The following is a 15753-nucleotide window of genomic DNA, read 5'->3' as shown; positions in this document are numbered from 1 at the left end:
TCTTCATTAACTCTTTATAGATGTACTGTTTTTTAATATTTTGCTTCAATTTATGAGTTCAGATTGTATTAAATTTCAATAACTTTGAACTTTTAATCTCTTTAAATAATGTTTTACTCTTGGTTAATAGTCCAGTCACTAATCCTTGCTAGTAATTCTTTTAAGATAAGTTTTTTGTGTCGTGTGTAGTTCATGTATATGTATGCGCACCTTAATAGCTTAATGTTTCTAAGTTAAGCTTGGTATCAATTAAATATTCATCCTATAATAAGTTTACATCAGCGCTTTTTACTTTTTGTCGGTTTTAATACTTTGTGGGCATATAGAGTGAAACGGTGACTCCTTTTGCAAAGATTTGACGAACGACCTATGACCCAGACCCAGTTAGATTCAAGCAGACAGCTTTATTTTTACTATGGGAACCACTAAATGCTTACACACTCCAAATAACTTTAGTCTCGAAGGTTATTTTCTGTAATGTTCATGTACCAAATTAAGTTAAGCCCACAAATGAAGCATTTATACAAAGACAATGTCCTCAGTGATGAAATGAAGCACCGAACAAATAAATAAGTTCTTAACTTTACATGTGACATATCGGTATTCGTTAAATTGGCAAAATATAGTAATTTAATCAATCACGATGACGACTGCAAATATCTCTTGCATTAGGAAAGCTCAGCCTTTATCAACCTAGCTTTAATGAATCGCTTTTTCAATAATTTAAAGTGAGCTCTTTCCAAAAATTAAACAATAAGTTGAACAGTCGGTTATTATACGCTGAGATTTCAATGTCTAATCCATTAAATTGGAGCACAAATAATTTTAAAACGTTGGGAAAGACAAAGATATCTTCAAGTTGCTATTGAATTACTTACCATTAAAATAGAATGAACAACTAGTCACCTCACCAAATAGGGATAGTAACATTCATGATTTATCAACAAGAAAAAAACTGATAAGAGTTTAAGCTATTTAGACACATATAGTTGCACTAAAACTAATGAAGTGATATTTGGATGATCGCCACGAATCGGTTGAACTTGATGGCTATTGATTTAAAGCTCTTAAAGTGAAATGTAGTATACCACAGGGCTCTCTGCTTGATCCAGTACTTTTTCATCATCATGATCAATGATTTTCCCTGCAATACGAAACCTACACCTGTTTTATTTGCTGTTGACCTTACTTTTCTGCAAAAATGTAAACATCTAGAAGATGCAAAGCTACAATATAACGGCTATCGAAAGACAGGGGAAAGAATGGTTTGATATTAACAATTTACATTTAAATACTTGAAATTTCACAACATATTGTGTGCAGTCTTAAATAAAAAATAACATATCGTGAAACTTCTGAAAATACTATGAATTTACATTGATATAAGGCTTAATTGGGAGACCCACATTAGTCGGATTTGTAATAAACTGAAGTGAAGCTGTTTATATGTTAAGAAAGATCAACTTTCTCATTTCAAATCAGTATCATTTAACACTTTACCATGCAATTCTTCCTTCAATGTCATTTGAATATACGGTGTTGGGTTATGGGGTCATTCCCCTGGACAATTTAAACAAATTCTGCTCCTACAAAAGAGACGCTATTCGCCCTCCTGCTAATAATATGCCAACACGTTATTTCCACATACCTTTTTTATATAGGTTTTGGAATCATGACGGTATTTAGTTTATGTATTTTAAAAGGCTCTGATTCATGTGAAAGTTTATCGGGAAACTTACGAATTAAGATCTGACATCCATAAATACACAACAAGAGGTAAAGCGAATCTAAATACTACTACTTATTGTAGATTGTCGTCAACTTACAACACATTTCTAAATGTGAATATAGGAATACATAACTATCTGCCTATTCAGTTGAATTCAGACGGTATCTTCAATTTCCAGAATATTATATATACCTCATTAATAACTCATGCAACTTTACTCATCGGATGATTTCCTTTGAGACGATATTCATCACGTTTCAGATCTTATGTCTGCATGTTAAGTAATATTTTTATCGACGAAATTTGATATGGTTGTGCCAGTTTTCAAAATGAATAAAGTTTCTTAATTATTAAATCTTGAGATAATCGTGGAATAGATCCGGGGACATTGATATGCGTCTAAATGTGCAACTTCTTGCGAAATTGGCGAACTTTTAAGATTGATTTTGAAAGCGAATTTACGCGCCTCAAAAAATTGATTTTAAAGACTAGAGATATTGATTTCTCGGCTTTTTCTTCCGGTTGCTGCAATAGTAATTCTTTGGACTGTTAGCTACGGAATATTTGCGACTTAAACTTTACAAATACACGATGAATTGTCTTATTTCTTTAATTTAAAGCATGAATAGCCTTTTTCCTAACATCTATCTTCTGTAATACACCAAAGTTCGGGACTATGACGGCGAAAATGTTTAATTAAAAAGGAACCTTCAGAAATATCCTTGAGCATATGCAAAAATGTGTTCATGAACATCTTGGGATAACCTGACACTTGTTTGGCTTCATACATTTTTGCAACACCGGTTTACCGCCATTAGTTGGGAAGCGTCGCCTTGCAATTTCCTTCTTAAATTGCCTAAGATACTGTTGTAAAACTCGTGTTAGTTCGGATATATTTCACGTAAACTTGTGTATTACATTTCAGATAATAGTACTTCAGAGTTTAATCCTTGTTATTGGTTAATTTTCAAAGTTTTTGGGTAACATTTAATGTAGTTTGTATAGACGGTCACTGCCAAAGTGGAAATGTATGACACGATTGAGTTTAAACTTTGTAGACTGTGTTTAAACAGTTCTGGGCATTTAATAGACGTCTTCGATGAGAATAAGCTTGAGTTTTTAGTGGAGAAAGTTGTCGAAGAGCTTCTGCAGCTGCGTGTAAGTGTGCAGTATTTTTATGTAGTGGTATCTTACTTCTTTCATTGCAGTAGTGATAAATAATAGGAGTATTGCGGTGAAATTTCTCAAACATTGCAACCATTTCAGGTTTCGAAGGAAGCAGACTGCCCATGGCTACTTTGTTCCGCTTGTCTATCGAAATTAATTGATTTCCGTTTGTTCAAGCAACGGTGTGTTGAGTGCCAAATTGTGTTTGAAAACCGTGTGCAGAGAGGAAATCTGTTGAAGGGTAGGCCCAATAAAAATGGACCACAAAAGGTGAGTAACAACACATTACAAATTACGTAAAGTTTGTGAGTATTAAATATCATATTTTCCCATCGATAGCGTGCAACTGGAACTTTGAAGTTATCATGAATTTGTATGTATTCCGCGCCACCAGGGCTTCATAGTTATCTTGAACGTGTATAGATGCTACGCATCTGTATATATATATGTACATACATATAAGCGTGTGAATATTATATATAGTGTGTGTAGAAATACGTCTATATCGAATGTGTTTGAGTGAAAATGCGTGCGTTAGGATTTTTTCAATTGTCAATGCGTTACTCGTCGTCATTTATTCGATCATCTTAATATTTTCTCATGTTAATACGGTAATAATTTAGAATTGAAGTAGAAGATTGATTTGCGGTGCATGTCAGACGTTTTCAGATCCTGTACAGGTACATAAAGATGCCTACTTATACTTATTAATGTAGACAAATTTACGTATTAGTGAATATTCCTAATTAAAAAGTTCACAACAGAATCATAGGATTGTAGTATTCGTTACAGGCTAGGTGATGGTACTAAATGATAAATGTTTATAGCGGTTATTAACTAGATATTATGACATCGTTTTATAAAATTTTCCTAATGGTTAATTTCGATGAAATTATTGAAATGTACGGAAATTCACACGGCAACTATTAGCCATTCATAAATTCTTTTCGGATATTTTCGATAACATTTTTTAATAAAGAATCCTAGGTGAGATAGGGAAAGAAGATGAATATAATCACACAACTGTTGACATCTCTCATAATCTTGATTTCAGGCGAGTTTTGAAGTGTAATTTTGTGTTTAATATCCAATTTCAAAGAGTGCTTCAACCCGTGTTTCATGTAAAGGTACTCGGAAAGTTATTATCCCACTACGAGTTCTTATGAATCAATCTCGTTATGCAGTAATTTGTAAAGATGAGTTATGTTATCGATTTTGCCATGTTTATGCGAGGAGGGATGATTTAGTTGATGTAACATTTCATGATAACCATAAAGACCTTTGCGGAGATTGAATTAAAATGCAATTTTGCTTGTGAATTTACTTGACACTATCAATTGTATGAATATGGAGTTTGTAGCAATTTGACAAGACAGTAGAGCAGTATTTACAGTGACCTAACTAAAGGGTTGAACAGAACTTTATATGGCTCCATATGTTTCAAGTTTTATCAGTTTCCAAAGATAAACCATGCAATTTGTACTCTTTAGTTTGAACATAGTTATAACATTCATAGAATTTTAACTGTGAGTCAAATATAACTCCCAAGGTCTTTTATATTTGTAAATCAGGCCCTAGGATAATTGCTTAGTCTATATTAATAATGTTGTCAACTTCTTTTCCTGCTGAATATTGCAGAATAGCATTTGTTTAAATAGAAAGTTACATAGTTAAGCTCACAGCAGTTTCGAAGCCAACAAAGGCAATTTTGTAGTATGATGCTATTGTATCTTAAATTATCTCAGATAATTAATTTAGGTCTCTCATCTGCATAATGTATAAATTCACCATTATGGAAATAAGCATCAATTTCACTTGTTAATGTGAGGAATAGAAGTGGACCTAGAATCAAGCCTTGAGGTACCCCACTCTTTGTTTTAATTACATCAAATCTAGAAGGATTAAACACTAGATTCAGCTATTCATTGGTTCCCCAAGAGTAGTATATAGCTGTCTGTAGCTGGGCCTATGAGTTTTTCCTCAAAATTTTTATCTATTTCAGTGGAAATTTGCATGGCGATCAATTTGCATGATGAGCAAAATTATTTTTCCCTCTAATTACTCTCTTGACGAGTGATTGCTTGCATATTGAATGATGAGGAAAGGAGTATTACTCATATAATTGTGCACCTGCTACTCATGTTTACGTTTAGTTGTACGGAAGCATCCTAATAGTGCTGCAGTGGTGATCAATTTTTTAACAAAATTGCGTAGACATGTTGCATGTTATTTTTGCCCTGAAATACAAAACCTACATCTGTTTTACAGTATATGCAGTTGACCTTACTTTTGAGCAAAAATGTAAACATCCTAAGGATGCAAAGCTACGATTTAACTGCTATCCAAAGACAGGCTAAAGAATTGTTTGATATTAATAATTTACATTTAGATACTTAATTAAATATGAATTTTTAATTATGTTTGTGTTTAGTGGTACACAAGCATCCTAATAGGATTATGCCAGTGATCAATTTTTTACCAAACTTGTGTAGACTTGTTGCGTGTGATTTTTTTGCGTGAAACTTGTATCTTATTCTGTGCAACCTTGCGTGGCAGTCACTTTGCATTGTGAGGATAATTATTTCCCAACATCTTGGCCATTTTGCAGTTATGACTGATTACTAGATGCCTGTAGCTTTCAAGAAAGCCTATCACGACCTCCAGTGGAACTACTACGATATGTTTGGAAATTCAAATTGAAATATGTCCAGATTTAAGCATCAAACCCTGTAGAATATCTTCAAAGTAAATTAAAAGCATTATTTGTATATCGATCGATTATTTCGTAATGCCAGTTAATTTGGAACGGGTAATTTTTCAGGGCAAAAAATCGCATCATCTCAAGTCGTTTTTGCACATCATAAAATCCATTACCTGTATAGGACATAGCAATTGATGGCAAACATTAATGGCAGGCTAATAGGGATCGCATGATTGTTGAGGATTGTTATCCTGGGAAATGGAAATGAAATCTGAATTTGTGAAAAATTAGTTCTAATAATTTTCCATTATATTCATAAATGTTATTAACTTGGTGCAATTCCGAGTAACGCATAGAGTCCATCGTCACATGAGCAGTAGCAGGCTGAGTGGACATTAAACACAATGAAATGTTCTGAAGAATTCAGCGAATCCCAGGAAAAAACGATATAGGTATATCAAAATGCCCTTCAGTAAAACCTAAGAATAATTATGAGTCAATGACATTTTCAATTGCCTCCCAATAAGCACAATATAGAATAGCAATGTGATATTCGGGAAAGTTATACGATGAAACTTGTGCTGAAATCATTACTGTTCATTCCTGTGATCACTGATTATTTTGCCTGCAGTGGGCAATATTACATTATTTCACTGTTCAAGTTTTATGGAGAAGAATTGCGCTAGGCAAAGAGGCTTTCACAAGGAGGAGGGAGTTGATGAGAGGGACGTTGAGTAAGGATGTTAAGAAAAGACTCGTCAATACTTTGATATGGAACATAGTTATGTGTACCTATGGAAACGTGGTCATTGAAGCAGGAGGATAGACATAGACTGAAGGCTCAATTGATATAATGTGGGTGTTGAAAAGGAGGTGGAATGGACTGAAAGAAGGAAATCAAATGAGAAAGTACTAGGTATAGTGGGCGAAGAGAGGGGTTTGTTGGGAGAAATCCTATGGAGGCAGGAAAAGTGGATGAAGGATGTATTGATTGACAGTGGGATGGAAGTGCCCGAATGGGTAGTACTTTAGGAAGAGGTTTAAGGCATAGCATGTCCATTATCACCGTTGCTGTGCAACATATATGTGGAGGAAATGATTAAAGAGGCATTTTGGGGAGAAGTGGAGGTAGCTTTGAAAGTCAGAGAGGAATTCATTTAAAATCAATTAGGTTTGATTGAATGACCAAGCTTTAGTTTTTCAGTCAGCCAATAGAGGGGTTACAAACATTGCTGAGTGAATTGGAAACCCAGTGTGACAAATATAGGATAAGAATCAATATAAATAAAACAAAGGTTATGTGATTATCTAGAAAGAGAAAGGCTAAGCTAAAAATTAAAATAAGAGGGCAAAAACTGGAGCAGGGTGAACAGGTTACGTATCTCTGAAGTGTTTTGGACCAACACAGTCAAATTAGTTGGGACGTAAGGAGAAGAACTGTGCTAGGCAAAGAGGCTTTCACCCAAGGAGGAGGGAGTTAAGATGAGAGGGACGTTGAGTAAGGATGTTCAGAAAAGACTCATAAAAATTTAGATATGGAGCATAGTTATGTGTGGCTAGGGAAACATGGTCATTGAAGCAGGAGGATAGGCGTAGAATGGAGGCAATTGTAGATATGTGGGTGTGGAGAAGTTGAAATGGACTGAAAGAAGGAAAACAAATGAGGAAGTACTTGGTATGGTGGGCGAAGAGAGGGGTTTGTTGGGAGATATTACTAAGGAGGCAAGAAACGAGGATGAAGGGGGTATTGACCGGCAATAGTGGATGTTGAAGACTGTAATTGAGGGGAGAATATTAGGCAAACGAGGAAAGGGAAGGAACAGGATAGGGATATTAGCTGGGATGAATGGAGGAAGAAAGTACTCAGAGATAAAAAGGGACTTCATATAGACTAGGATGCTGGATTTTGTGTTTTATTTGGAGTCAAAAAATGTTTTATTTTGTAGCTGTGTCGATCCAAACCGCAAACGAGGACAGGGAGGGAACAGGATAGGGATGTTGGACGGGATGAAGGGAGTAAGGAGGTATTTAAGAGATGAAGAGGGACCTGATGTAAAGTAGGATGCTGGGTGTTGTGTTTTGCTAGGGGTCACAGATTATTTAATTAATGAAGTCCATCCAGAAAACCTACCTTAACCGGTAATTACCTAATAATAATAATATATATATATATATATATATATATATATATATATATATATATATATATATATATATATATATATATGTATGTATTTATATATATATATATACATATATATACACACATATATATATGTATATATATATATATATATATATCTATTTATATGTGTATGTGTATATATATATATATATATATATATATATATATATATATATATATAAAACACAGATGTAGATTTTTAGAATATAGAGACACAAAGAAAGGACACTCACAATTTGTTATTTTACATTTCGACAGCACGGCTGTCGTCTTCAGAATCTGAAGACGACAGCCGTGCTGTCGAAACGTAAAATAACAAATTGTGAGTGTCCTTCTTTGTGTCTCTATATTCTAAAAATCTACATCTGTGTTTTTTATATATTTGTGTGTCGCCGAAGAGCGTTCCATTTCGAAGATATTTTATATATATATATATATATATATATATATATATATATATATATATATATATATATATATATATATATATATATATACACATATATATATATATATATATGTATATATACATATATACACACACATTTAGACACAAAATCCTACCAAACTGCAAACAAACACTCATTTAATGGACTGGACTTTCCGAAAGACAAGGGCCTTGTGTGTGTTACAGTGTCTCTGACAGCATTCACCGCTCCCACACCTGTCTTTGGACCTTACCTTAGGATGAGGGCTCTGCCTGCATTACGAGTTTCATGACCGTGTCTATTCTGTCCTTATCTCTTGCTTTCTGACAGATAGGTGCCTTGACCCCGTCATGTGCAATATACCGCCATGCTAATGTCGTCAGTTCTCCCGTTAGGTTTCCAAGGTTCCACCCATCCATGATATTCAATTGCTCAAGGCATATTCATTAAGTAAGGACGGTTTGCTTATATTTAATAATATTCGTGTATCAGAATGCAGTTTTACTCCTGCAGTGCCATCTATTGATTCATTGAGAAGCTATAGCAGCATTTGTTTTATTCTTTGAAGTCGTTTGCTTGTCCCTCTGCATCCAAAACACAACAAAGTCCAAGACACAATTGTTCATCTTCCCGCCAGGTATGAAGTTCGTTGTTCTGTCACACGATTCTTGTAATGCCAAAGGATTTTCGGCTGCAAATGAAATTCATCTGGAGTTATGGACCCTAGTTTATGGACCTACAGTTAGTTATCATGAGAGTGAAGGAAAGGTCAGAGACAATGGTGACGTGATTATTATAAATATGACAAAGAAAAGTCCATTTACTAAGAGCCAAAGTGACTGGACCAGTATTCTGGCCGATGAAATTGTTTCGCAAGTGTAACACAAACTGCAATGTGATCGTCAATTGACGATTAACAATGGCCTGGCTGGACAATTTCCTCAACTTGGACGCACTACTGTCTACAATATTGTCACGGAAAAAACCTCGGATAGTACAAATTGTGTGCAAGGTTGGTGTACCGAAAATGCTATACTGACCACCACACAAAGAGCACAGAGAATGTCCAGTGGACGAGACAGTTTTTGTGCCCCCCAGCGTACATAGTCCTGACCCTTCACTTAGCGACTACTTCCTCTTCTCCTTGCACTTGGCAAACAGTGGCTCGGTGGACAACGTTTTGAACAACGCAGAGGAACACGAGAACGGCGTTAATGTCAATTGATTGTCAACTCTCTCAGGCGGCGAGCTTCTATGCTCAGAGGGGTTATAAGAAGCGCAGCAGTATGAAGACTGCTTAGAAGGGAACGGCGATTATGTAGAGACGTGAAGTAGGGTTGTAGCTAACTTAATGTGCAGTCCATATGATGTGTTTCATATGAGTATATATTTTCTGGAGACCAAACGGCCCTTCACTTAATGAGCATCCTCGTACTTATGTAAATGGTGTAATGTAATTGATGTTGTATAGTGCTTGATTGTTTTGGTATGACGCAGTGTATTTAACATGACTTTCCTCGATACTCTTTGTGTCATGCAGGAAATGCCCCTTGCGACACAAGGATACTAACTTAATAGTCCTTTTGAAAGACTCTCCATTCTCGGGATGTCACTGTGTAGGTTGTTTTTCTGACAACAGTTTCGCCCGTGTTTCTACAAGCGTCTTCAGGTCGAAGTGCAGGGACGTGTTTTGGTGGTGTTTATATATGTTTCCCCTCTCCCTCCTTGCTCGGGGGTTTCCCGCCAAATCCTTTTCCAGGGTCCTGATAGGCGGTAGCCATCTTCTCTGTTAAAGTCATCTTTTTCTTTGAGTATCTCGATCGATTCTCTTATAAGCCTGGGATAATATCTTCTTTCTTTGGTCCCGGCACTTCAAACTGAAGACACTCCTTGAAACATGGGCAAAACTGTTGTCAGAAAAACAACCTACGCAGTGACATCCCGAGAATGGAGAGTCTTGCATCTGAACGCCGAGAAAACCTACGATCCCTTAATAGTCCTTTTTGTTTATTTTAAGTCATCGACGAGGGGCAGTGAGGAATGTGATGAGAGTGGAACACTTCAGTCTAGCGGGAGCAGTACAATTTTGGAAGAGAATGTTCTGATGCCTGGCAATTACCAGTCGACAACCAGGGACGGGGAATATAAACTGTGCATTGCCGATGAAATGGTGAACAGTGTCCAGGAGTCAGAAGTAGCATCATCGATGGAGTTTGTGAGAGAAAGGCAGTTCGAACTGGCACCGATACCTTGCAATGATGAATTGAACCAGGTGGGTAACTTTCTCTGTCAATTTGGTGCATTGACCAATTCGGTTAAGATTTTCTGTTCTTAAAATGTTATAAAATTCATATGGAATGTCCTAAAAATTAAGAGGAAGATTAATGATTTCTTGGTTGGCTGAATTCTAAGTTTAAACTGTTAATTTTATCTCTTAAAACCTTATTAAAAATCTTCACTCCCATGACTTGACTCTAGTTTGTACTTCCAATGCTTCCAATATGTTCATGACCATGTTTCCGAGCCGTAGTAAACTGAACCACCAAGTTTCCAAGCCAAAATAGACTATACGACCAAGTTTCCCAGCTGTAATAAATTAAGTGACCCAAGGCATGCTTAACTTCATTCCATATCAAATTGTTTCTTAAACTTTTCTCACAATCCCTACCGTCTATTATTTATGATTATCACTTCCCTTATTAAGATTGTGTATATGATGGTTTTATCAGGTATTCCACTGGGTCAAGGGTTCCATGTTGGCCAGTTTTTCGATGCCCAACTCATGCATTGTCCTCAGGGTAAATGAGGCCTACCTACCCTAAAGACAATGCATTGAAACGTCAGCCAACATGGAATCCCTGACCCTGTAGAATACCCAAGAAAACTTCATCAAGCAAATGCACTGGGAAAGCACCAGATCTTACTAAGATGGTGTATTTTTAAAAGTATTCAAAATTCATATGGAATGTTAAAAAATAATAAAAGCATTCATGGGATCATGGTTGGCTGATTTCTACATTAAAACTGGAATTTAACTCTGAAAACCTGTTTTAAAATCTTTAATCTATGATTGTATTAAATATATTCCAATATGTTGAAAACCATGTTTCTGAGCCATAGTATACTGTACAACCAAGTTTCTGATCCAAACTAGACAGTACGACCAAGTTTCCCAGATGTGCTTAATTGAATAACCCTATTTTCCAAGCTGTACTGAACTGCTCTCCATATCAAATTTAATCCTTGTTGTGTATTAAAATAATTGTGATTGTCCTTTAATTCAGTATATTTAATTTTTTCTCAAAATCTCTATCATCAATCTCTCCAAATTGTCACATCCCTTGTTGAGATCGCGTATTATTGAAAGTATCTAATATCCAAATGGAATGTCCAAATAATGAAAATATTAATGAAATCTTGGTTGCCTGATTCTAACATTATAACTATTGATTTCCACTAATTCATAATATATTACTCTGCTTTAGTTTGCACTTCCAATTCTACCAATATGTTCAAAACCATGTTTCTGAGCCATACTAAACTTAACAACAAAGTTTCTGAGCCATAACTAACTTAGCATGCAAGTTTCTGAGCCATACAAAACTTTTAACCAAGTTTTCTTAGCCATACTAAACATAATAACCAAGTTTCCAAGCAATGCTTAACTTCATTCAGTATCAAATTATTTTACAAAGCATACCTAACTGAACAACCAAGTTTCTGAGCCAAGCTATACTGCACAATCAAGTTTCTGAGCTGTGCTAAACCCAATGACCTAAGTTTCCAAGCTGTGCGAAACTTCATTTCATGTAAAATTGTTTTATAATCTTTTCTCAAAATCCCTATCGTCAATTACTCTAGATGGTCACTTCCCTTGTTAAGATTGTGTATTAAAAGTATCTGAAATTCATATAGAACATTATTACTATTAATTTTCACTAATCAGCAATCTTTAACTAGGCTCTAGTTTGTACTACCAATGACGGTAAAAAATGAAAGAAACTTTGAAGGAATTTCACAAAGTTAAGTATGAAACTGGTAACTTGCACCACCAATTCTATTGTTATGTTCAAAACCATGTTTCTGAGCCGTGCTAAACTGAACAACCAAGTTTCCAAACCGTACAAGTTTCTGAGCCAAACTAGACCTTAAGACCAAGTTTCCAAGCCATGCAAAACTTCATTCACTATCAAATTGTTTCCTAATCTTTACTCGGTATCCCTATTATCAATCGCTTAAGATTGTCGCTTCCCTTGTAAAGTTACATTTGAATCAGGAGATAAATTAGGTAAGGTAGTTTCAATGGCCCTGTGACTTGAACATAACAGTAGACGATGGTTATCGTGTGGTTGATGGGATTTATATATTATTTGGAGCAGGTTGAACATCTGTCTGTTCGAGTAAATTTATATTACTAATGCTTCTAAAATGTTCAAACCCCATGTTTCTGAGCCGTAATAAACTGAGCAACCAAGTTTCCGAGCCAAACTTGACGATATAACCAAGTTTCCCAGCTGTGCTTAATTGAATGACCCAATTTCTCATGCTGTTCTGAACTGCTCTCCGTGTCAAATATAATCCTAATCTTTTCTCAAAATCCCTATCGTTTATTACCCAAGTTTCTGAGCCAAACTGTTCTTCCAATTTTTACTTCTCTTCTCTATAATAAACAAAAGTGTGTTGCTTCAGTCGACTATGAAACCAAAATGAAGTGCTGGGCATGGCTGAAACATTGAAAGCACTCAAGCAAGAGTTGAGGTTCTATAAGAGAAACCTTTTTCATATAATAGGGTCGATGTTAATATTGTAAATTGAATGTTGTTTTGCTTTTTCGTGAACAGGCACTGATTGTTAAAGAGGAAGGCATCAACATTGATCGCAATGAAGCAGACAGATTGAACAATGAGGAGGATATGACAGGCCAAGAAGAGACGCAAAATGTTTCCCAAGTTGCCGAAAACGATTCCCCTCCTGAGGTACGTACTCAGTGTAATAAATACTCCAATTGGTGCAATCCAATGGCCATGACCCCTTAGACTATAGCCCCTGTCCACTAGCCAGGTGCTGGTTGCCTGGGCAACCCAATAATGGGCTGTCTATGTGCTTTGGCAGATGTGTCAAGCTGTGAGTATGGTATGTGCCAGTTATGTTATAGTTTCTGTTATCCTTTCTTGTTTTAAATACTGTTTGTCTTCTGAAAATGAGAAGTTGGTGAAATCACGGAGCAGCGAATCAACGCAATGGTTCAAATTATCAGGTTTTAAGCTGAAGTGCGGTGATTACAGTTATGAGAAATTACTCCTGAAATGTACTGATGGCTGTTTAAACGGTTATAATGCTGTCTGAAGAAGAAAACATCTGTTATATTCAAGTGAATTTAGGCATTTTATTGAAGATGGCCGAGATAAGACGCCAAGACGGTTTAAGATGCAAAGGCCTTTATAAAGACCTTCCTATTCCCATCACCTGTGTTTGACGTTGATACAACATTGATCGTGTGTGCAATGGTCCCTTGTCCTTCTTCTTATCTAATCATCATTATAATAATAATAAACTGTGATCCGAATGATATCAGCTGATGAATAGTGTAGAACTGAATTTATAGTAAATTATCAGCAGTGTCCATAATTACTATTTTAGTACCATGAATGAGACGATTGGATGGATGGACAGATGGATGGATCCTTTGATGACATACACACACACACCAATGAATGACACCATGACACAATGCACACCAATTCAGAGCACATTATTCAGAGAGCACATCGATATATATGTTCGCCATTGTTTCTGGCAATTAATTCAAATCACCTTTGATCCTATGATCATCTTACTCTTAATTCTTAATATATCTTGCCCCCATGTGTGACTATTCCATACATTCCCAATAAAATGCAACAAAATTTGACAATTGCGGACATTACATCACTGTACACAAGATGTGTGGCAGAGAGAGAAAATATAAAAGCAAAGAAACGATGATTGAAAACTAATTGAAATAATGGGTCATGGTAATAAAATAGTACACATAGTAGTGTGTGCACTGTTGATAATTTACTATCAATTCATTTCATATCAGCTATTATCATTCAGATCACAGTTATTATTATAATGACGATTAGATAAGAAGAAGGACAAGGGACCATTGCACACACGATCAATGTTGTATCAACGTCAAACAAAGGTGATGGGAATAGGAAGGTCTTTATAAAGGCCTTGCATCTTAATCCGTCTTGGCCTCTTGTCTCAGCCATCTTCAATGAAACGCTCAAATCCACTTCGAAAACCTGGATGTTTTATTCTTCAGAAAGCATTATCACCATGTAAACAGCTGTCAGAACATTTCTCAGTAATTTCTTATGATAACTTTTACCGCCGCACTTCAGCTTAAAACACTCGATATGTTGATTTGACGTTCCGTGATTTTGTAAATTTCCATTTTCAGACGACAAACAGTATTAAAAACAAGAAAGGACAACGGAAACTATAACATAACTGGCACATACCATCACACACATAGCTCGACAATCTGCCAAAGTACACAGATGGCTCTTTGGGTTGATCAGGCAACTAGAGCCTAGCCAGTGGACGGGGTTTAAGTCCACGTCATGGCCCCCCAGAGTGCACCAGTTAGGATATTTATGGGATAGACCTTGTATTGGTATCCTATATATTTATTTTGTTATTATTATGTTATTGTCTGTTTTGTTCTTATTTTATGTATTGAAGAGATGCCGGGATCAGTGATAAGGGTACCAAAGGAGGGTGGGTAGAGCTTCGAAGGAGACACAACTAAGGTCTCATTATTGTACAATGAAAGGCTATTTTACTTCTCGAAATACATATCGCTGGATAGTTTCAAGAGATAGAAATGGTATTCAATGGAGAAACCAATTTTAACTTATAATTGCATCAAGATTCGTATGCATCTACATCAATACCCTGCGAAACACCAAAAAGGTGTGTGGCAGAGGGTGTGAAGCACCAGGAGGGAGGGATTAGAGGGTTAGGGTTTTTCAAATGGACGGGGAAAGGTGAGGGGAAGATGCCAAAAAATATATAAACATACTAGTATAACCATGTGCAGTCCCTACCTTGTAATTAGGTTAATACTTATTGTGTCAAGCCGACTAGTGAGGGATTTCGATTAAAAGCATTCTGGTCTCTTATTGTTCTTGGAATAAATGACCATTTAAACCTGTCTGTCTTGCAGTCGATCTCTCTAATCTTATATTCGTGATCCCTCCGTCTGTAATACGTTGGGGTTCGTATTATATCCTTGATGTCATCGGAAAAGGACCCATCTTCTAAGTGTATTTAATAAGTTTAATCTATATTGTAAACGCCACTATTTAAGGGAATCCCGGCCTAAATTTTCTAGCTAAGTAGTAACGCTACTGCGTTGGTCATAGCAATGTTTGAGGCAAATCCAACTCCCCCCTCTGCTGAACTCAATCCAATTCCGAAATCAATTTTATCTCTTGAGGAACTCATATATACTGGCAGCATACGGTACTCTAGGTGGGGCTTGACTGAGGGC

The 15753-nt window shown here is 36.0% G+C and overlaps 1 protein-coding gene across 1 annotated transcript in view; it reads left to right on the top strand.

Annotated features, from left to right (window-relative positions):
- Nucleotides 1-2545: 2545 nt before the first annotated feature.
- Nucleotides 2546-15753, top strand: part of LOC139693246 (uncharacterized) — a 28046-nt gene continuing 14838 nt past the window's right edge. The window contains exons 1-4 of the mRNA XM_071591352.1: nt 2546-2887; nt 2996-3166; nt 10228-10482; nt 13052-13186. Coding sequence (XP_071447453.1) covers nt 2756-2887; nt 2996-3166; nt 10228-10482; nt 13052-13186 — 693 coding nt within the window. The 5' untranslated portion in view covers nt 2546-2755. The remainder of the gene's footprint in view (nt 2888-2995; nt 3167-10227; nt 10483-13051; nt 13187-15753) is intronic.

This window comes from Hetaerina americana, unplaced genomic scaffold (genome assembly GCF_022747635.1).
Source record: "Hetaerina americana unplaced genomic scaffold, ioHetAmer1.1.p SCAF_45, whole genome shotgun sequence".
Taxonomy (NCBI): domain Eukaryota; kingdom Metazoa; phylum Arthropoda; class Insecta; order Odonata; family Calopterygidae; genus Hetaerina; species Hetaerina americana.
Note: the sequence above shows the minus strand (reverse complement) of the source record. Positions and strands in the feature narration are given on the sequence as shown.